General features: G+C 40.3%; 2 protein-coding genes across 2 annotated transcripts in view; one reads left to right on the top strand and one right to left on the bottom strand.

The window, feature by feature from the left end:
* Window positions 1–10523, top strand: part of GPR39 (G protein-coupled receptor 39) — a 158310-nt gene extending 147787 nt beyond the window's left edge. The window contains exon 3 of the mRNA XM_063288709.1: window positions 8986–10523. Within this exon, the coding sequence (XP_063144779.1) occupies window positions 8986–9491 (506 nt within the window). The 3' untranslated portion in view covers window positions 9492–10523. The remainder of the gene's footprint in view (window positions 1–8985) is intronic.
* The window catches only part of LYPD1 (LY6/PLAUR domain containing 1), a 33516-nt gene continuing 19098 nt past the window's right edge, over window positions 9886–24303 (bottom strand). Inside the window, exon 3 of the mRNA XM_063288710.1 lies at window positions 9886–10124. Within this exon, the coding sequence (XP_063144780.1) occupies window positions 9886–10124 (239 nt within the window). The remainder of the gene's footprint in view (window positions 10125–24303) is intronic.

Here is a 24303-nt window from a genome sequence, read left to right as displayed (position 1 = left end):
CTTCTCTTCCAAATCTTGGCTCCAGCTGAGGGACACGTCTAGAATAACGTTTCCCTCACTCCAGGTCTGGGGGAAGAAAAAAACCTCTCTCTCTCTCCAGTTTTCTCAGCAGTGCTGCCTATTCTGTAGTTTTACTTGTCACTTTTACTCCTGGGTTTTGGCTCTGTTGAATACTGTAGGCTGAATCAAAATCTATGGGTGCAGAGCTGCCAAAACCTTCTTGAAACCTATGGCTGCAGAGCTGCCAGGCAGCCATCCTGTCTTCTCTCCTCCTCCCCCACTTGACCAATGCTGCTGTTTGATTGGCAGCTGGGTTGTCCTGACAATGGGGGAGGGTCAGGAAGGGAGAGGAAGGAAACAGCGGACACTGGGGCTTATTACCTTCTCAGGCGGTCTGTCCTTCCACATGATGATTACAGCAGAAGTCCTCCTTGTTAATTGGTGTGATGTGGGCAACACAGCATAGCACAGCACACATAGTCTGGAGAGAAATCTGTCTCATGTGCACGTCAACTACAGCAGGGGGCATTGGTAGTGCCCTTGTGAAGAATATGTGAAAATTTATGTATTTATTTATCTATCATATTTTTATCACCACCCATCTCCCCCACATGGGAAAATCCTTTTAGAAATGGATGAAAAAAACAACCCACAACTTTTGGGGAAAGAAAAGGAGTTAAGTTTCATGCTGCTGTCTTTCTCTGCTCCCCTTTCCTTTGGCAAACGTTGAATCCAAATTATAACTTAGTATGTCCTTGACTTCATTTTCACAACCTGCTGCTTCTCTTTCTTTTCCCCCTTCATGGCTTGAAGCTGCTACGCTCCTTCTACCCCTCTCCCAATTTCTCAACGCCCCTTTGAAATTTTTTTCCTCCCACTACTGACACGCCTGTTTCCTTCCATTGTTCCTACAGCTTGAATCTGTGATCCTTCACTTCTCTGAGTCCTCCTGTTCTCTCTGTCCTTGCTCTGCTGCTGCCTTTGCTTCTTTCCCCTTCAAGCCATTCCTCTGTTTTACCTTCTGTAAAGTCCCCTTTCTCGTTTTCTAATGCTGCCATTTGGTTTTCCCCTGTGACTTCAAGCACCTAATCGCTTTCCATGCTCCCCCACTTCTTTCCCTCTGAAGCCCTTATTCCATCCCTGTTTTCCTTTGCGCCTCCACCAGCACTTTCACATCTTCTAACTTTATTCCCTTTTCCTGGGCCTTTCCTGCCCTTGTGGTTCATAATACCCTCTTTACCCCAGTGGCCATCCCTTCTGCTAAAATGGAGCTGTGTTTGTGTGTCTCTTTCTTTCTCTCTCAGTTAATAGAAGCAGCAGATGATCATGATCACCCAAACTGACGTATGAAAACTGATTCCAAAGGCAGTGAATCTTGCAAGCTGTAAGGAGAATTTTTGTCATTTGCTGGTGAAAACAAGGTGTACGCATTTAAGGATATTTGTGTAAAATGAATCGTTTCATCAGAGTAGAGATGGAAACTTGCAGGAATGACAGAAAAAGCTTGTTTTACTGAGATTATGTGGATCAATTCTTTGTCTGTGTGTGTGTGCACGTGTGTGTGTAAAAGACTAACAAAGCTTCCCCTCTGAACTATTTCTTATGAGGCATAATTTTATCTATGAAAATCAATGGGATTTACTTCTGAATAGACATGTATCAGATTACTCAATACAAATGTTTAAACCAAACCAAAATTTATTTATAAGTAGGCATCATTCAATTCAATAGAATATGTTTAGGAATAGGATATTATTTAACTAAATATTTATTTATTTATTTATTATTTTTAGCCTGCCCCAATCCTGGAGGACTCTGGGCAGGATACAACAAGTGCAGTGTAAAGGTACAATAGAACTTTAAAAATCTAACTAAGAGGTAGTCCTTGACTTACGACCATTTGTTTAATGACCGTTTGAAGCTACAATGGCGCTGAAAAAGTGACTAATGGCCAGTCCTCGTACTTACAATTGTCACAGCATCCCTGCAGTCACGTGATCAAAATTTGGGCGCTTGGTAACTGGCATATATTTATGACAGTTGCAGGGTTATGTGATCACCATTTTCGATCTTCCCAGGGGGCTTCCAACAAGCAAAGTCAATGGGAGAAGCCAGACTCGCTTAATGATCGCAGCATTCTCTTAACAACCATGGTAATTTGCTCGATTGTGGCAAAAAAGGTCGTGAAATCGGGCGCCATACACTTAACGACTGCATTGCTTAGCAACGGAAGCTGTGGTCCCAGTTGTGGTCGTAAGGTGAAGACTGCCTGTATTGCCAAAGCACATTCATATTATGGGTGTGAAAGAAAGGATAATGTGAAAGAATGAAACATTTATGAATTTGTTTACCCCAGGGAGAATGGTGTTACCATGAACTGTGGAAATGTGGATAAAATTGGATTCATGTGGATTCTCATGATTTTATATGAGAGCCATCTGAAACTATCAAACTACAGATCATATCTACACAGAATGAGGCATTACATTAATAGATCCATTAATTTTTACATAGGATCCACAGATCACACCTTTGTGCATGAAATAAAGCAATGCATTCATAGATCCATTTCTTGAATGCTCTCCTCGTACAAACACATGGATTCAATATATGGATCCTCTTGGATCTAAGCACCTTTGCACATGGGACACAGTAAATGATTTCTTTGCACAAAATGAGCCACATTAGTCATAGATCTGATTATTTTTCAGTTTCTCCCATGGTTAAATCATAAGGCTCTGCATGGATCTGCCTTTTATATCTGATTTTGTGTCTGTGACAGAGAATGAGCTGTTTATGCAGAGTTTCAGAAGGATCTTGACTTTCAAATATTTGTGTATTTCAAATACAGTATTTATTATTGTAAATATAAGTGGATTTTTTGGGGAAGCACTTAGAGATGAATCAGCCATTCATTCCACAGTGATTCAATGACTGAGAAAGCTGTTCCTCTCAAATTTCAGCCTGGATATACCCTTCCCCAGCTCAAATTTTATCCACAACCAATACTGGCTGAAGTTGCTTATAAATCCACCAAAACACAGGAAAGTGAATGAAGTCTTTATAGCTTATGTGGCATAAAATACAAGAACATCCTAATCTTATATTGCTTTTTTTTTTTTTTGCATTTCTGAAGCATGAGCAAAAACTGGAATAAAATTATACTGTTAGCTTAAGCAAAACATTTTTGGTATGCCATAAATGTTTCTTTAAACATGTAGAAAACCTGTAGGTATTCAGATATTGCTGGAATATACTTAGGACAGCACCAGTGGGTGAGTTCTGTACTATAAGGACCCTAAAAAGAAGCTCTTTAGTGTGTAAATATACAACTAAAGAAAATTAAAGCACTTTTAATGCTGTATTCCAGCATATATTTATTTAGGAATAAAACCCATGGAATGATTGAAATCCAAACCATTTCACCATCTCAGGGAAGACTCACAACAATTTGTTGTGCACATCATTAGCAGCCACTGCTTTCCACAGGTACGTTAGAGAACTTGTGTCAAATCCCACAAGTCCTCGTCACCTGCCTTGTGAGACTACATCCATGGTGGGGCAAAGCACTGTGAGATTCACAGCTTCTCACAAAACTTTCATTCTATCAACAAGTATTCTATATTTCTGTTTGAGGAAGTCACTGTAAAGCTTCAATGCTTGTCCTCTGGCCCTAGTCTCAGCCTGTAAGGATTGTTGCCTGGTATAACTCGTTATTCCTGTTCTTACTTTAAGCAGAGATACAGTGGACTTAGTTCAAAATGGGTGGGAATTAAAATTGTTTATATTTGGTTGGACTCTTTATGCACTGATTTTGATCATACATATACATCCCTGTACCCCCCTGGAATCATTTGTGGATTAGAGGCAAACATAATTTATAATTATTTAAAATTAGCAACCCTTCCAAATATGAAGATATTAGCACATGCCTCAGAGGATAGAAAACTACCTGAAAGGAATGCATTTTTACAAGATTAAAAGTTCAAGCTAAAACTGGATAAATTCGTGCTTCGGTTTGTTTCTGTAAAATATTGCACTAGAAAGAATAAATGTTGCTGCTTTAGTACAGTAATTGGGGGACATTAAATGACCACTTTATTTGGTTTCTGCTTAAATCTGCACCATTACAAAGCACAGTGCCTGATCACCCAGTATGTTCTAGGCTCAGAACATTCTACTGGAGAATATGGCTTCCTATCTAAGAAGAATATTTGTTTTAGAGGGTGACACAGTGGTAGTTAAGCAACCGCATTGTGTAAGCCTCTTTTCCTCCATTATATAAAAATAGCTGTTGTTCTACAGAGCCAACTGGTATCTCCTCTCCATCCCATTTGTGTTGATTCTACCAGCACACTAAGCTGAGTGAAATAATTTTTATACTATATGTTATTGTAGACTAGATGAAAATGACAGGAGGTTTGTGGTTAATTCTTAAAGGATTGAAGCTCTAAATGTTTGTTCACATTTCTATTTTTTTGTCCTGGGGTAGACAAGAAATGAGCAATTACTTGTCCACACAAAAATGACAGTTTACACAGAGTTCTCTGCCTGTTCCTTGAAATGCTAACCTCTACAATACAGTATAAGGTTACCATCAACTCATTTTTCACTTGCTCTCTGTAGAATGAAGCAGTGGGTTCTTTGTGAAGAGTCTAAGGAAGGAACTACTTGGACAGCTTATAATCTAAGTGAAAGTCAGTGGCAAGAATCAATGAAAAAAGCAAAATTTGAACATACTGCATTTTTTTAAACAGGCAAAGCATTATTTTGCCTCTATTAATTACAGTATGCATTGTACATTTTGTACATTCTACATACAGTGTACATTACAAATTTCTCTGAAGAAGTAACAACTGGAGTCCCCCCTCCCATATTTTTATTTAATTAACTGACCCATAAAACCCCACAGTTGACACTGTTTAATTGAAGAGCCAGTAAAACTGCAGCCTTATCCCTTATTTTTCTCCCTTCAGCATCAGAGACAGAGGTCCAACTTTGGAGGAAGAAAGGTCCTGACCTTGGAAAGCTATCCAGAGAAGCATATTGTGGATTGTGTTTAATGTTCTGACCCACAAGGATGTTTCTGGTTTGGTCACATATTCTACCCTGATGTTGGCTAGCTCTCTCTGCCAAAATCCATAGAAGATATTGAATGCTGGTTTTTTTGGTTGGAGTTAACTTTATTTAGCTGGAGAGGCCCTTGAGACTCCAGAGTACCAAGCAGAGGAGGAATGGCAAGTTTCAAGTTTCTGAGGGCCAGCCAGGATTGGAAGAGCGACAGTGGTTACAGTGTGTATTTCATAATATATATTTAACAATTGTGCATTATAGAAAGAAAACGTTAAAGGCTGGCACTTCAGGTATAAACTAAGCCACAGTTGGCAAAGCAAAGGCAATGGGAATGCTCTGAACTGGAGACAATTGGGGGGAAAAATTAAAATATAAGGGCATTAAAAAACTTAACACGATTAACTCAAGTGATAATTGAACTACTTTTGTAATTTTTAGAATATCATTGACATTTTTCAAAAACTTGTGCAGACTTTGGTGAGATTCACCAAATAAGTTAACTCTATTTTGCCTAGTTCCTCCACTTTAGTTTCTGGGATTTCTGATTTTTTTCTTTAAGTTATATCTTTTGCTGGCTATTTAAGATCCTTTATGGATTAGATCACATGTGTTTAAGATCAACTGAACATGCATTTGACTTTTTTAGGAAAAATAAGTTTTTTTAAAAAACATAATAAATAAAACACACAACAAAGGGTAAGGTGACCCACATGGATGAGTCTGAACACTTTTCAGTATTCCCACTAGAACCTAGTGATGGATGAGTGATTTCTCAGATCAGGACATTTCTGGGAATAGGCCTGAAAGGAAACTACCTTTAAGGTTCATGGTTTAAAATGTCATTTAGTTACTCCATAATTTACACACACACCCACAAACTATATTAAGTCCATGTGTCTTCAGTGACTTCTGTGTCATGCCTCATTGATCTTTTGTTCTTGTTAATGATAATGACAGTGAGAGGGAAACAGGAATGAAGGCATGACCTTACTGTACTTTAACATAAGACACATCAAATGGTAGGTGATGATCCTGAAAAATAAGGACTATGGCAGTAGAGTTAAAAAACAAAAAACAAAACAGAATGACAGTGAGCCCCTGGGGAGATAAAAAAGAACAAGGCATAATAACCAGAATAGTGATTTGTTTAATGTCCATTATTTCCATTTAATAATTTTAATAGATAATAAACTTCAAGAAATATGAATTGTCAGGGGCCCTGGACTTTAGGAGCTGTTAGGTACTTTGGGAATTTTGATGTAAGCATTCCAACAAAATGGCTATCATGGGGGACATAACCAGACACAAAGCCCCAGTGAACCAAAATGCCTCTTGCCCTTCTCAATAGACTTTGAACTAGCCTGCATACCTCCACTGTTAACATTGGGACACAGCAGCCCATCTTTTTATTTTCTAGCAGAGTTTTGGGGCCAGGAAGTTTCTTGAAATAAAAATGATGATGCTTATGATGGACACTTCGTTTCTCATTTTTTAAAATCATTTTTAAAACATAAAACATCAGATCACAGCCTTGTAAACCTTAACATACTGTAGGTGTCTTGGGGAAAACTGGCTCTCCTAAATTTCACAATTGGAAACTCCAGGCATATTATATACATATGGATATTTGCACTCATACACACACACACACACACACACACACCCTTGCATCACAGGCAGGAACATCAACTTTGTATCTGTTTTCTAGTCTTATTTTGCTTCTTTGAATAGCAACCGTTCAACGTGTCTTACCAATCTGCCAATTTCAGATATCATGGCAACCCTAATCACATACAGCACCTCGTAGTTACTCTTTTAGCATAATTTAGAGCATATTGCAATTGCTTCTGTGCTTTCATTTCCCAGCTGCTCAACACTCAGCTTCATAAATTCACTCACCTCTCCATCCTGAATCAGTCCTTTAAGGCAGAGCAATAGTCTTAATTATGGTTATACATATTACAACCTACAACCCTGGTTTAAAATCATCTTCAAAATCTGGTTTTCCAACTGTGTTTGACAAATTCTCTCTCTGTTCTCCCTCAATCATACACACTTAGAAGAAACTAGAAGTGGAACAGTAATAGCCCTGTAGTACTTTGTTAAATAGATTACAGTAAAAAGGGTAAAAAACTGAACTTATTAGTGTATCTACCAATATAGTTGCACTTTTCATAAGCAGCCATAATGAACATGCCTAAGGAAATTGGCAATTTACCATGTTTGCCAGAACTTTTGTTTTTGCAAATTTCTGTTATGGCATAAAGGTAACAGTGTGCATATATGTGATTTTGTAAGAATACTGAAATCCAAGCTTTTCACATAACAAAAACATCATAGTATTATAACAAATTAATCTCTTTATTAACCAAAATTAAACATTAAAATCAAAAGATTCACAAATCTACTATCACATACAGTTTATGTTCAGTCCTGGCTCTTCCAGGGTGCTGCTGCCAATTCCTATTCTCTTCTGCTTACATTCAGAGTTATTATTCTGTCAGTATTATCAAATTCTCTTATATTTTTCAAAACAATTTGTCTCCTGTTTGCAATTCTGGACCTTTCCATTTATTTTGTTGAGTACATATTTTAGTATTTAGTAGTGATTAGCTAAGAATCCAGATTCATTTAGACAACACAAGCAACATAAGGCTTGCACGTTTTCTAAAAAAGCAGACTGAGTTGTAGGACCAGCTTTAAAGCAAATAAGCATTTTAGCAAGTATGGTGTAAAATTCACAAATCAAAGGAAAACTTACAATGGAATAGCCAACGGTTGGATAAACTATTTTGTTTCACATATAAGGCACCTTTGCTCCAAAACAAGAAACACCACAGCAAGGGTAAATAGGCTGAAAGCTTTGCACCTTTTATCTCTTTCCCTCAAATCCATGCATAACCATCCATAAAGGTGGAGTCTCCAGAGGCATCCTTCATTTTGGAGTAGTCACTCTTCTTCAATTTAGTAATATTTTTGTAACAGAATTGGGCTGTAAATCAGAGGTTGTACTCAACTCCCATTCTGGTAAGATGGTTTAATCCTGTGGCCAAAAAGTTGGTTTATAAAATGAAGGTCTAGGCAAAAAACAGTATATAATTGGTAAGTATTTTTGTCAGCTGTGGGAGCCTGGCATTCTATTCTTGACAGCAACAAGAAAGGCAAGGATAAATATTTTAATACCTGTTTCTTAAAGAAAATTAACCTAACCTCAGTGAAATAAATACTCATATTAACAGGTGAATGTAAAGTACCTGCACAGCAAAGCTTGGAACGAACTTGATGTCCTCTAAAAGCTGTTTCGATTTCCAGGACACAGTTACGTTTTTTGTTCTCTGTGCCATTTTATTTTAAGTTAACTGCAGCTTCTTTCCTGAACACCCTTTATATACTCTGTCATAAAAAGAGCCATTCACACTGTACATAAAAATATTTTCTGTAGGAGAAAAGTTACCAAAAATAATGCCAAATTGTATGCACATTTTTCTTTAAAATACGTGGAATTTGATCTACTTTTGGATACTGTATTGCCTGTTCTAATATGGCTGTATTTTTAGTAATGAAAAGAAGGAATAGGAGACAGACCATCAATAACAGAATATTTCAAGAATGCAGTACAAATGAAATAAAGCACTTGAACTTAACCAATGTCAAGGATCAAAAGAAATGCCATCTTACATCTTACATAATACTTATTGGAATACAGACTCCAATGACCTTGAAACCCGTGGCTTGCCTTTTCCCCTTCTGTCGCTCTCATTCTTAGAACGTATTTTGCTACTAGCAGAAGATGCTGTCAAGCAAAACACTGAAAAATTGGTATCATTTCCCAGCCAGTAAGTGGAGCACCGATACTAAATATTTTATGATTTGTTTTCACAAGTTCTTTTTCTCTCTTCTCCTCCCTTGCAGGTTTGATTGTTGCAACACTGGCAATATGCTGGCTACCGAATCAAGTTCGAAGGATCATGACAGCTGCTAGGCCCAAGCAAAACTGGACAGTCTCCTATTTCAGGGCATATATTATCCTTCTCCCCATAGCGGATATCTTCTTTTACCTTAGCTCCGTGGTGAACCCACTCCTGTACAACGTTTCTTCCCAGCACTTCCGGAAGGTATTTCTTCAAGTCCTTCGGTGTCGCCTGTCGTTAGAACATGCCAACAAACAGAGGTACTTGGCAACTAGTGTAAACTCTGCAGCCAACAGCAACCATTCCAAATGCCCGCTGATCTTCATATCCAGGCAAAAGTCTTCCACCAAGACAGCTCAGCATACTCTTCAGAAGGAGACTGAGGTTGACTCTAGTTTACCAAAACTGAGTCCCAAGTCATTGGAGCTCAATGTGAAAACAACACCTCTGGAGACCAGCACAGATCCAAGTCTTGTTAATCAGAATGGCATTTGTGAACATGAGTAGTAAATACTCATAAAGAAAAGTTATAGGAAACACAATATGCTAAAAGAGGAAGCAATAAAGGAAAACAAAAGAAAGGTTTTACAGCCAACAAGTTGTACCCTCCAAGTTCAAGTGCTAATTTCAACAGACTACTTTCCAATAACATGAATGATAGTGTTTTCATATGGATGACTGCTGAATTTTTTTCTTTGTTTCATTTTGTTTTAAAGTGCATACTGGAAAATCAGACAACTAGATCTATTCTGTAAATAATGAAGTTGTTGAGACTTTTTCAGATAAAATGCTTCTTTTCTTTTGGGAAAGCAAAAAACAACATTACAATTGAAACCAGCTGTGCCTTTGAAAGGTGCGACACAGGAATAATGATGCCAGCAAAGAAATCTTTCCTTAGAGTTTAGCAGTGCACGGGTGATAGAAATGGCAAGCTAGAGAGCAGCATGGTTGTTAATACTCCTGCCCTAGGCATGGTGCCGGAGTTCCCCCGCTTCTTTGGCCTGGGCCCATTACAAAGTGGAGTATTGCAACAGCTTATACAAACAGAGTTTATCTTCCCTGGAGTACAGAAAGTCTGGTATCCGGCAGAGGTCATGAGGCAAGCGGCAGAGGATGCACAGGACTTGCGATACAGGATCCCTGTGACACAGAACAAGAGTTGGTTTAGTCCGATATGAACAAATACGCTTTCTACTGTCTATTAGCTCTTTCTATTCGATGGGACTGTCAAACGTTCACATGGTGACTCTGACTGTCGGCTCATGCCAGGAGATTTAGCCCACTATTACTTAATTGTATTTTAATAGGAAAAATAAAGCTTAAATAAAATGGCATTACTTTAAAAGCTGACATCCCCATAAAGCCTGAAAACTGGGGGGGGGGGTGTCTGTTGTTACAGGGCACTTAAAACTGTTTAAAAGCTTAAGATATGAAAAATCAATTTGACACAATGGAAAAAGTATTGTATGTTTTTCAGAAGGATCCATGGCTTGTTTTACATTTTAGATTTTATTCAGTACTTCTGTTCAAAAAAAACAACCCTAAGCTGTGAAAAAGCTCATGGGGGAACACAGTACGTTGCACTGGAAGAAAAGATCATAAAAATCTCTTTCTTGTAACTAGGCTATTGCCATATGAAGATGGGTACACTCTTATTAAAGGTATATTTTAAAGATTCATTTTAAAAGTTCTGGTGGTTATAAAATGAACTGTACTTTAATGCACACACATATAGAAACATACACAAAGTGAACTGTGCTTATATTCTGCACCCAGCTGTCATATGACCTCAAAATCTCTTCTTTCATGCGATCTGATAGAAATTCAGCTTTGGGCTAGATACATAAATAATACGGCTATCAAACACTAACATTATATGCTTCGCTTTCTCAGACAATTTGCTTTGGGGATTTCTGGAAGTAAGCTGCATAGTTAATTTAAAACAATTCTTTCCTTTTAGGTAAAACCTGTGTTGATCATGCTGTCTGTACTGGGGAGGGAATTAAACATGGATGAAACATAAAAAAAAATGCATTGGCTATTTTCAGGGAATTAAGATAAATATTTTCAAAAATATATGTTCAAGCAAAAATGTACAGGACGTTGGCTTGTGTTGATATTGTATTGATACTCATTTGTCACTGATATACCTTTGCTGAAATGTAATAATTTCATTGGCTCCTATCTAATCCATGATTCGCTGCTGATCAGTAAATAAGTACCATTTTAGGGCTAGAAAAACAAAAATGTTTTACCTGAGATGGCACAACATTTGATTAGAAACTGCACTAGGAATACCAGTAAAGGTACTTATATGCAAATATTTACAGTATTAATAATTAGGAATTTGCAAGCTGAGGCAGTTAATCTCTGGAATACTGCATTCCCCAGCGGCCCCCTTGAATGAGCCAGTCCAAGCACTGGGGTGATTCAGCTTACCCTGTTCTGGGAGAAAACAGAATGTTGCAGAGATACTGTAAACCACTGAATTTTGCAGATAAAAACTGGTGCCTTACTTGTAACTGAAGTTCTTTGAATGGTCAGCTGTGAATTCATATACATGGATTATCTGCCTGTTCAAGACCTATTTAGAATATTCTAGAGCTTACAGAATTTCTTGGTGGGAGCTCCACACCTCATACATGGCCCATTTGATTAGACACGGCTCCTGCTGAATCCCTTCAATTCCTGAGACTGATACAATGAATCCAGAGAAATAACTGAGGTCAGCCAGCACATTGTGGGGTTAGGAGGGCAGGTTGTATGAATTCACAGAGGATCACTCAGGTTACAGATAAACAAACAGTTTTTCTTCATTTTGGTCTCTCTAATTCACACACACCTACCTGGAAAGGGTCTGGTGCTTCTAAGATGACTAAAGAAAAGACTGTTCTCCCATTTTTCTGAGAACAAAGGTACAGGCAATAACTTTGGATGAAAGTGAAAATCTTATGTAGAGGAACCACTGATCTGGAGAGGGCATGTTTGCTTAGCTAGCTTGCAATGAAGACTCATTACCGCAGCTGAGTCCATTGAAAGGCTGTAGTCTGGTGCAAACAGAAAGAGGGTGCTCTTTGAACACTGAAGGAATGGTATGATTTCACACTCAGCATGGAAGGGTTGGGGGAAATGGAAAGCATTTCCATTCCTAAATGGAATGCAGAGAGAGACCTTCAGAGAAATGATACTGATATCTGAGTGAAAGATATCTGTTAAGAATTTTAAAAAAAAACAGATTTCAGTGCTAAGTAAAAACTTAGTTTCCCTGCCTGCTGAGCTAAAATAATTTCTATTACAAAAGTTATGTGTCAGAAGAGGAAATTTATTTCTTATTTATTAATTTGATTCTTAAGGCTGCCCAATCGCAAAGTGATTCAAGGTGGCATACAAAGTGCCTTAAAAAGACATCAGAGTAACAATGGAAGAAACCAAAATGATAAAACAATGTCAACATGTACAGACAAAACTTCCGATCACATAATACTCCATTACAAAACACCCCAGCACAGTGCCTACCAGAAGAGCCAGGTTTTTATGGCCTTCCTAAATGACAGCTGGGCCAGATCCATGCAGACCTCAGTTTTATGCTGTATTAGAAGGCAGGTAATGATAGAAAAAACATGACCCACAAGATGACATTTTATACATGGGACCCAGAGCATGCCAACCCTATTTGACCTTGTAGGATGGGCAGTAACAACTGAAGTAAGGAGATTCAATAACCCAGTCCTTAAGCCATGAAGGGGTTACAGATGTGTTGAATTGCACCTGAAAGCCAACTAGCAACCAGTGTAGCTCATGATATGAGTGGTTCAAACATCAGCATGAGAGAGACAAGACATTTTCACACGGGTATTGGAGGAGATAGTAGCCCTTCAAAGAACATTTTACAAAATCACAAAACAATGGAAATACCATCCACTGGAGAGTAGAAGAAAAAAGTAGCTGCAAGGTATTGAAAAGGGCTGAAACGTTGTCTTGCATAGTCTACTAAAGCTCTCTACTTAGCTGAGGAGGCTTTTGTGGAATGAACCCTTTCTGAAGAAAAGCATATCTAGTTTCTGACCTGAGTGTCAGGTGACATAATAGCTAAATGGATGGAGGAGACAACAGAGATATATACTTCACTCTTGGATACATCTGATTGAATTCAGCATAATGGTGAACTGGGCAGAACCCTGTAATTGAGGGTAGCTGGAAAAGTGTGGGCTTGAGAAACAACCCAGATAGAATAACTCTGAGAGAAGAGAAGGCAATCTTTTGGTAATAGGCCATGGAAAATTAGAGCTCATGTATGAAGGTTGTTCCAAAGGGGAAAAACAGAAGATGTAGCGGGTCCAAAAAAGTGGCACTGAAGGACCCTACAGGTGATGGGATGATTCTTGGGAACAATGACTGTAATTAGGTGGTTAGCCATGGTGCTTGAATGAAAGATGAGAAGAATATGAGACTGAGGGCCAGAGCAGGTAGTGGTCAGCATTACAGCGCTTCAGGAAGCCCATGAGGTTGATCAGGACTGTGGAATGCCTGAGGATAATGGTCAAAATCCAATGCCCATCCTAGAAGAGAGTGATGGATGTTAAAGCAATACAAGAGCACAAGAAAGTGGGAAAAGGAGTTTCCAGAAGGCAACGTGATTGGCTTTGGCCCCCAAAATCTCAAGATAGTGGGGGACCACCCTATCCCAAATATCTGTAATGGTTGTCTATCCTAAATTATACTCAGACTCACAAGCAAGAGCTAAACAACGGGTAAAAAGACCTTGAACACAAACAATAACCCAAACACATTCCATCCCCATGAAAACAGATAGACAGCCTGGTACAAGGTCTCCCAGAAGCTCCCTCCCAACTGGAATGCATGTCAGCACCATGGCATGCGAAACGTTACGATGTACATCAAACATCGCAACGGCGAACATGACAATATCTGAGTGTGGAGAGATTATATGCAGAATGAGATCATGACTGAGATCATGTATTTTTCCCTTCAAAATTGCATCCTGGATCTGAAAGAAACCCAAAGGATAGTGGGTAGTCTAAACTGGCAAATCTGGCACTGACACATCAGTAGAATCAACGATGGAGACTGGCAGAAAGAAAAACCTGCAACTACAGGGCCATATGAAAAGCTTAGCTTGCAAGACTTGGATCCTCTTTTTCTTTTTGGTCTGATTGGATGGAGTGGGTCTTTTGGAAAGGTGCTATACATTCATTGAATTATTTTGTTGGTGCTGTTGGTAGAATTGCAGATGTCTTGGGATTTATTTATTTATTATATCAATTTATAGAACTGCCCATCTTGCAATCATGACCCTGGGCAATGAACAGAAAGTTATTGGTAGAAGATCTAAAACGTTCTTGAGGCAGGACACCTGGTATTTTTGAGTCACAGTGAGAATTTTGGATAAAGACAAAGGGCTGTAATGGTCTCAGAATCGGCTGCTCTAAGAGTCTGCTTCCTAGGAGTGGCTTAAAGGTTAGAGGGGTGTGTGCACAGAATCAGTTTTGTTGCCACCTGGCAAGACTTACAAGAGTCTGCTGTGTGGCCTTCCCTGAGGGATAAATAATGTCCATAGCTACCTGAGGGAGAACATTTCCTTTTAAGGCTGGCACCTGCAGACCGGTGCCTTTGAGGGCTTATGGCTGATCCAAAAGGTACATGAATGGGAAGAACACCAGCAGCCTGATTTATGAAACAAATAAAAGTATGAAATGACATTAAAATTAAGCAAGATAAAACAACATGAATAAAAAGAAGAATTCAAGAAGACTAGAACTCCCAGAACAAATATGCTATTGCTGTGGGGGCTGAAAAGAAACTGAAGGGATTCAGTCAGAGCTATTGCTTGTCATGTCTGCTCCGCATGGAACTCCTGCCAAGGAATGCTGTAAGCTCTGGATGGTTCCCAGTGGGTTCTACCCATAATCCATGTGTGTGAATCAGGGAGATGCCAGGGAAGACCTATCAATAACTCAGATAAGTACCTTGACAGAATAATCAACCTCCAGAGCCACTAGTGAAGCTAACACATGGGGACATTGCTATGTAATGGTAACTTAGCGACTGTTGCCACTGGCTAAGTTTTCTGGTTTGAAATTTTTCAGAATGATTACTTTCAAAATCAGTTTTCTTCATATATCTCCTAGCTATAAAGATACATACCCACATATAAATATACCAACCTTAACTTCATGACTTTTTCAATTGTTTTCTTAGCAGAGTTAGAATAACTTTTCCTACCTTTTTCACTGCACAGAGCACATTAAGACTAAGTTCATTTTTATATAGCAAATTAGAATGAATTACTTAAAAAAATAATTATATTAAAATGAAGAAAGTGAATAATTGCCTGCGTTTTTTCTTTATTTTAAAAAATATATTTAGAATGAAATAAAAAATTCTCTTATTTAAATTATAAGGCCTCCACAAGAGAGATCATACCACTATCTTGTTCAAGTGCCAGGCATCAACCCCCCCTCCCAATCTCCCAGTTTCCCTGATCTAGCCAGTTCTACACTCACTGGCTTCCCATAGGACTCAAGTGCAACAGCAGTCCAAGTTTCAAGACAGCAATAAACTTACCACCTAGAATCTCATCCACTTTCCCAGAAACCACAAGCTAAAGTGAATCCCATATAATGCTTGATTCCCAGACTGAAACCACTTGGAAGCAGTCTTGCCAAGTGCTCTGGCTACCTCTTCCAAAGGTCCACCAGGCACTTGATGAAACTGTCTCCCAAATTTCTGGAAAAATGCCCAAGTGCTTTTGAAATCCAACAGGATCCATAAGGTAGATTTGAGATAGATTTTGAGAGCTAGTTTGGTTTAGTGGTGAAGGCACCAGGCTAGAATCCAGGAGTATGTGAGTTCTAGTTCTGCCTTAGGCATGAAAGCTGGCTGGGTGACCTTTGGCCAGTCGCTCTCTGTCAGCCCAACTCACCTCACAGGGGAGGTAGAAAAGAGGCGGGGGAAAGAGTACAAGGTCTGTTCACTGCCTTGAGTTATTTATAAAAATAATAAAAGCAGGAAAACAAACAAATAAACAAAGGTACTTATAAGAATCAATGAGGCAGACTATCTTAATGGGTCCATTCACCCTACACAGGTCCATACTGGTGACTAACCACAAGCAAATCAGGAAGGACACACCACAATATCTTCCATCTTCAGATCACATGATCAGATCAACATTATCATGTGAAGGTGAAGATCAAGTCTAATGTATGATCACCTGGGTGAGTGGGGCCAGAGATTACCTGAGACAAGCTCAAGGTTGTCACTGAAGCCATGAATTCCCAGGGCCTGGAGAGTGAAATTTCCCAATACCAAAAGCGAGGTAAACTGCAAACCCAGCCTTATAATGAGGTCCAGGAGGTGACTATTCCATGAAGCTAGGTGGGCAATACACAAGCAGAATCACTAACTTGTTCCTATAGCTTAAGGTCACTTATAGACATTCACAGACTGCTACCTGAGTAGGGCACCTGTTCACCTTCAATCTGCTCCTGAGGATTATTGCACTCATCTCCCCCTCCTTGTGGGCATCACAACTGGCACAGGACCAAAAATCCAGAAGAGCAAATTTATGCGAGAACAGTATTACATCCAGGCCCATGCATTCATCCACATGAACATCATGAACAAAATTATTATGAATTGAGCTAGCCTTTACCAGCAGAAGCCTGAGATTATGGCCACCAGCAATCCAGTCACCTGCACCATCAGTTATTATTTTGACTTTACAGTTTAGGCCTGAGACATCAATAGTATCCAAAATTCCAAAACTATTAATGTTGTTGAGAAAATATTTGAAAATCCCCAAATCTACAGTTAATATCTATGTACAACTGAAAAGTAGTACTGAGATAGATACAGGAAAGCTGTAGCTAGCACAGAACAATGAGTTAGAATATCCTTTTCTTTTTCTGTCTCTGGATGGCTAGATGAGCTAAGGGATTGCTGGACTCCAATTAATTTTTAAAATGAGCCCCAAAATTTTGAAGTAAACTGGACACCATGATCTGAGATCACATGATTGGGACATCCGTGGATCCTATACAAATACAAATAATTTAGCAAGTTGCTGGGCGGTGGGGATCTTGGCACAAGGGATGAAGTGGGCTTGCTTTGAAAATAAGTCAATAACAGTCCAAATCACTGCCTTATTTTTACTCTCTGGCAAGTCCACAATAAAATCCATGGCGATTTCTTTCCATGGGGCTTTGGAGGAGGCAACTGGTTGTAAAAGTCCTTGCGGTCCTGCCCCCTTCCTCTTTGCTTGGGCACAGACATGGCATGAGGTGGCGTATGAATGCACGTCAGAGTGAAGGGAGGGCCACCAAAATTGGCGCCTGACCAAATGTAGAGTTTTTGTGAAGGCAAAACGACCTGCCAGTTTAATGTCATGGGAATGGTGCAGAATTGTTTTGCGCAAAGATTCAGGCACGTAGATTTTGTTGTCGCAATACCAGACATTGTCAATTTCAGTCAACTGGGCTTTGTTACATTGTAACCAGGGATCATTAGGGAGCACCTGAAGCAGTTCCTCTTTTAGGTCTGCCTGCACTTTCACTTTCCCGGCTACCACTTGTTTGCGTGTTACGCAAGCCATCCCAAGCTGTTTTTGGGAAAAAACAGTATCCACAATTTCAGAGTGGGTGGTCTTATATTGTGGAAGGCGAGAAAGCACATCATCTAGAAAGTTCCTCTTTCCAGGGAGGAAGTTCAGGGTAAAATTAAAGTGGCTGAAAAACAGCCTAATGAATTTGTTTACCATTCAGCTTTCTGGGAGTTTGTAGGGCTTGGAGATTTTTATGATCAGTCCAGACCTCAAAGGGATGTTTAGAGCCTTCTAGCAAGTGCCTCCAGTGTGTTAAGGCAGTTTTGACAGCAAAAGCCTCTTTCTCCCAAATGTGCCAATTGCGCTCAGAGTCAGTGAACTTACGGGAGAGGTAAGCACATGGGCGGGGGAAACTGTTCTCATCCTTTTGAATCAAAACTGCCCCAACTGCCAAGTCAGAGGCATCTGCCTGTACAATAAAGGGGCAGTTTGGGTCCAGGTGGGCCAAAATGGGTTCTTCTGTGAATAGCGACTTCAAACAATCAAACGCCACTTGGCAGGAATCCGACCAAACAAGCTTCGCCCCCAGGGAAGTTACTTTCCACGTCTCCCCCCTCCCTCTAGTTTTTAGTAAATCTGTCAGGGGCAGTGCAATCTGAGCAAATTGGGGGATAAATTGTCTATAGAATTTGGCAAAACTGAGAAAACTTTGAAGCTGCCTTCTGGTGCGAGGTGGTTCCCAGCTCCTTATGTCTTGCACTTTATCCAGGTCCATTTCAATGCCATTCGAAGAGATACAATAGCCTAAGTAGTCTAGTTGACTCTTGTGAAACTCACACTTGGAAAACTTAGCATAGAGCTGGGCATCCCTCAGTTTTTGCAGCACTTGCCTAACCAAAGGGATGTGGTCTTCTAAGCTTTCAGAGTGGATCAGAATATCATTAAAATACACCAAGACCCCCTTGTGCAAATGCTCATGGAGGACCTCATTGATATATTGCATGAATACTCTAGGGGCTCCAGCCAACCCAAAAGGGAGAACCTTGTGCTGGTACAAGTCCAGTGGGCAATTGAAAGCCGTTTTCCACTCATCCCCTTCCCTGATTCAGATTCTGAAGTAGGCTTCTCCGAGATCAAGCTTTGTGAACACCTTTCCCTTCGATAGGTGTGAGAGCATGTCTTTCTTGAGAGGGAGGGGGTACTGGTTGGTTACTGAGATGGCATTTATTCCATGGTAATCTGTACATCTAAGGGACGCGGTGGCGCTGCGGGTTAAACCGCTGAGCTGTCGATCGGAAGGTCGGCGGTTCGAAACCGCGCGGCGGGGTGAGCTCCCGTTGCTCGTCCCAGCTCCTGCTCACCTAGCAGTTCGAAAACATGCAAATGTGAGTAGATCAATAGGTACCGCTTCGGCGGGAAGGTAACGGCGTTCCGAGTCGTCATGCTGGCCACATGACCCGGAAGTGTCTATGACAACGCCGGCTCCAAGGCTTAGAAACGGAGATGAGCACCGCCCCCTAGAGTCGGATTCGACTGGACTTTACGTCAAGGGAAACCTTTACCTTTACTTTAATCTGTACATAGTCTCAGGGAGCCATCCTTTGCCCAGAAAAGCACCAGGGTGGCCAATGGGTAGTTAGCCAGTTTGATAAAGCCCCTAGCCAGGTTTTTGTCTATGAATTCCCCAAGGACCTTTCTCTCAGTCTCTGACATAGCATACAATTTTGGCTTAGGCAGCTTAGCTCCTGGGTCAATTTCTATGGTACAGTCCATTTTTCTGTGAGGCAGTAACTGGTCAGATTCTTTTTCATCAAACACATCAAGAAAGTCTGAGTATTCGGCTGGTATGGCTACCGTTGCCTCTGGCTTTCCCACAGGTATCTGATTCAGGAGTATTCCCGCCACATCCCTCTTTTTAGGTGGTGGGGCTGGTGGGTTGCTGACACTGTCTTTAAATGTTAGAGTGCCCGTCCCCCAGTCTATTTGTGGTCTTCAACTTTTTAGCCATGGGAGCCCCAATATGATTGAATAGTTCACTATGGGGGCTACAATAAATTGCAGGGTTTCTTTCTGCCGCAACCTCATGGCTAGTTTCAGTTTGAAACTCTATGGGGGCCCTGTGGGCAATGGAACCATCCATCTGGGTAAAAACAATGGGCTGTTTAAGTCTCTTAGTTTTGAGGCTGTGTGTTGATTAGCGCAGGGTGTATTAAGCATTTGGTGCACCCCAAATCTAACATCACCATCAGGTTGGCTTTGTGGCGTGTTCTTAAGTTTTTTAATTCCACCCTGACTAGCAATGTGGGGCAGTCATCACTCACCAGAGGGTTCTGTCTTTCCTCCTCCTCAGAAGCATGCGTGTTGCACCTGGGATTTTCCACCTGCTCGCAGGCGTGATTCAAAATAAGTGCAATTCATTTCCTGCTGGCCTCTGCTCTTCCGGGTTGGAGTCCTTGCTTGACTCCATCAGTGGCCCCGCATCTAGGTCTCTGCACACCAGTGTGGTTGCAGCAGCTCCTTTGTGTTTGGTTGGTGGGGTCTTGGCCAGTTTCATTCCTCCCTTGGCTGCCCCTGGTTCTCTGCAGGGACACTCCGCTGCTCGATGGGTGTCCTTACTGCATTTGAAACAGCTGCCCTTTTTCCAGGTACGGTCTTTGGGGTCTTCTTTCTCTCAGAACAACTTTCGCTGGGCAAAGGGGAACTGGCCCAGAGCCCCGGTATTCCTCCCTGCCACTTGCGCTCTGAGTTGCCTACGAAATTGGTACTGGGTATTCTCAACCTCCCCAGTCAGGCAAATCCATTATTTTAGAGTGGGGGGATCTCCTCTGCAGAGCACCCATCTAAGGCCTCCAGCTGCAAGCCCCCCTTGAAGTAATCGATCTTGGTGATCTCCAACCAGTCCATAACTTTCCCTGCCAGGGCTTTGAACTCCATGGCATACTCTGCCACACTTTCCCCCCCTTGCCTAAGCTTCTGGATGGCCAATTTCGCCCTCATCTTGTCCAGTGGGTCCTCGAACCTCTCCCTCAGGGCTTTCATGAACTCCCTCAAACTGTGTAGCTCAGGGCCATGGCATCATGCAGCTGCACATACCAATCTGCTGCGGCTCCGTGAAGCCTCGCACCAACTTGGCTCACCTTCTTGTATTCTGTGGGGAAGCAGGACCCAAATTCTTGCATATAAATGAACACGTTGGTCAAGAAAAATGCCAACTGTCGAGGATCTCCATTGAATTTGACTTGCATCTCCTTCGGAGTCCTCAGAGGCACTGCCTCGCCCGTGGTAGGTCGCCCCAACTCCTCTTGGCTTTCTGCGTGGCCTCCGTTCCTTCGTCGCCTCACTGGGGAGTCGAACCCCCTGGGTGGGGTTATGGTGTAGCGTCTCTCTCGCGGGTCCAGCGATGCCACTCTGGAGAGTTGGGTCGAAATTTCCACCAGGGGATATGCCATAGTGTCAAGGGTTTTTGACACATGCTGCATCATCACCTCCATAGCAGACATTGTCACCTCCAACCCATGAATTGCTTGCGGGGTCCCGTCAGTATCTGTCGCAGTTCTATGAGACCCCGGGCTCAACACCCTCACTTGTGCCTCCAGGGGTGGAGGTGCTCTCCCCTCCACCTTCTTGGCACCCAACTGTGAAGGTCCCATCTGTGGTTCTTCCAGTATCACGTCTGGAGTCTCGGGTTCTCTCACAAAGACAAGGGTAAGGAGCACGCTCTCCAGCTCAGTAGTGTTGAGCTGGGTTTCCGTTTCGCACTCACTTTCCCCACTCCCGGAGCTCCCTTCGGACTCTTTCTCTTCTTCCTCCTTGGCGTACAGCACCGTCCTCTCAGTGGAGGTTGAGGGTGATGGCTGCTTCACCTTAGTTCTTCCATGTTTCGGCATTATTTCGTCAACTCTCAACTGAGTTATTTTCCCAGGAAGAGTTCTTGAACACAATTGATTTGCAGCTTAATGTCAGCACTAGATCATTCGAGCATTCACACAATGTCAGGAGACCAGGATCCTTTAACTGTTTAATGAAGTGAAATGACTAGGACAGAGGTAAAGCTGCGAATGGAGAATTCCCGCTAAAACATACATTTAAAACTACATTCCCTTGATTGCCTTTCTTTCCCATGAAAGTATGTCACCCCTCTTTCCCATCCAGGTGGCATTGCTGGTGTATCTCTACTGACTGGCCTTGATGTGAACCATCATAAATCTGTAGCCATAATAATGCAATTCACACTCCAACTCAACACCCCCTCCCATCCGGCAACAGAGAATCTACTCCATTGATAAGGAAGTGATGGAAGATGCTCCGATAAGGGATTCTTTGAACCTTTGATCGGAGGAATCTGACACAATGGGCTAAGTTTTAAAGAACATTAAATTCATATCCTATGATGTCTAGATGTGATTAATACAGCAAAATATTCCTTTCATATTTGGAAACCCCAGATAAAGTATAGTAAGCACTGGGTTTCAACCTCTGTACGCTGGAACGGAAATATTTTGGAGGGGACAGTGACTCAAAAATTTTAGGTTTGTTTTACAGTGGCATCATTTGGTTTAACATTCATAAGGTTCTTAAAAGAATGTTGGAAAAAGAAATATAAGCTAAAGATATGGATGTGATGTTAAATAATATCTTAAAGATTTGGAATTTATCTACTGTATATAATGAACTTCGGATTTTCCATGAATCAGTTGCAGCTAAAAATATTGTTTTACTCCAGTGGACAGACTCTAGTATACCTGATTAAAACCCTAGAAGGAAAACTTCTGTACAAACTGGTGGTGGAAAATCCAATCAATATTTATCTGTGCAATAAATATTTGTTAAAAAGCTGAGCTTTATTTATATATATCCAGTCTATATAATATTGTATGTGTGTATGAACATCCATACATATAGTCATACATTTCAACATGTAACTTTTTATCAAACTTTTTTCTTTTTGTATTTTCTTCATTTTTAATTTCGGTATTTGATCACTGTTTTTCTTCCTGTTTATAGATTAAAACAAAGCAACAAAAAAGAATTAAAATTGTGGAGTTTTCTAATTCTGATACTGCTATACTTTTTATTTTTTTCATTTTCTAAAAAAATGTTTGCATTGATTGTATCATTCTCAGAATGTCACTGATGTAAGATAAGTGATAATTATTTTAATAAACAAATGATGGTAAAAATTAATCTAAGAAAACTTATGAATGGAACACACTGAAACAGTAACATAAATCACAATTTTTGTGTTTCAGAGAGAAGAATACCATCCTGTCATTACTAGGATTCCCCGTGTTTTGAATTTGCAGTGCCTGGTCATGATACTTATCTATGTCCTAATCAAGAACAATGTAACCCACAATTAGCTTGGAATGAGCCATAGAGAATATAGGAAGATTTATTTCTGTATAAGCACACAGAACTGTGTTATTGTAATGGCCAATTATGACATTACTGAAAATCTAGAATATTCTACTAAAGTAGAGGTATTTTTAGGGAATTGGAACTCTCTGTTAGTCTGGCAGTTCATTATCAGACTTTATTATAGTCTGATAATAATTTTAAAAAACTTAAAAGATAACACCAATTTCAACTTACGCTTTAAAAATGTAGGAAATTTAGAAACCAAATAAGCTTGTTATAATCTAAACTTCACAAGCTATACATACTTTGTTCAATCTTGTATGCTATGTCTATGCAAATCAGCAACTATATCTCTGGTTTACATCAGTCTTTCTGGTTAACGTTGGGCTGGGGAAGAATTCACTCAGGCAGAAATTCAACATGTACACATCCTATCCTAATCACTTGACAGAGAAGAGCAAGAGGTATGTGTGAATGAAGCATCTCCATAGGTATAGGTCTTCTCCCAAAATCCATCTAGTAGAGCAAGTGGCAGGTGGAAATTCAATAGACCCACAATCTGTCATAATAATTTCTTATAGATATATCTGATTGTTTTTTGCCTGAGGCACTAGAAATAACATTATTTAAATTAGTACTCCAAGTGAAAAACACGAAGATGCCTATAACTGGTTATGAGAGGACAATATTAATACCCAGAATACAATAATCAAAGTAATCACCAGGGTTACAGTCTTTTCTGTGGTTTGACTCAACTTTTTCCTATAGAACTCAGTAAGACTATGTACAGAGTAGAGCACATTAAACTGCACATCGGTTTTACAGTTCTCATCCTCTCTCTCATACACACACTCAATATCCTGTAAAAAAAAAAGGTGGAAGTCACATTGACATCTACATATCCAGAGTATTGCAATGCAAACCTCATCTTTTTGCACATGTGTCCACATAACACAGGTTCAGGGGCCTTTCATTGCAATGGTCTATCCACCATCTGGCTCTTCATCTCTGGCGAAGGAGAGAGAGAAAGCCCTTCCTTCATTCTGCCTGACCTGTTGCACTTGCCATCTTTTATCTTTATCTTTTATTGATTTTATTATAATTTCTTTTGATTGCTGTGAGCAGCCCAAAGTCATTGAGAGATGGGCAACATGCAAGTTTAATAAATTATTACCTTGCCAATTTTTTACCTTCCCCCATGGGTGCCACTGAGAAGCCTTTTTTAAAAAATTCTTCTTCCTTCAGTCATGCTCACCACTACATAGACAGTTTTTCACAGGATCTTTAATCTCAACAAAGCCTGATTCGATTATAATTGCACATAGAGAACTACAGCTCTCATTCTATTTTTGCAGATGTATTGTGCCCACAGGAAGCCAAATGACAACAATAATGTGT

Source organism: Candoia aspera, chromosome 1, assembly GCF_035149785.1.
Source record: "Candoia aspera isolate rCanAsp1 chromosome 1, rCanAsp1.hap2, whole genome shotgun sequence".
Classification (NCBI taxonomy): Eukaryota; Metazoa; Chordata; class Lepidosauria; order Squamata; family Boidae; genus Candoia; species Candoia aspera.
The sequence above is the reverse complement of the archived record's forward strand: the minus strand, read 5'-3'. Positions and strand labels throughout refer to the sequence as shown.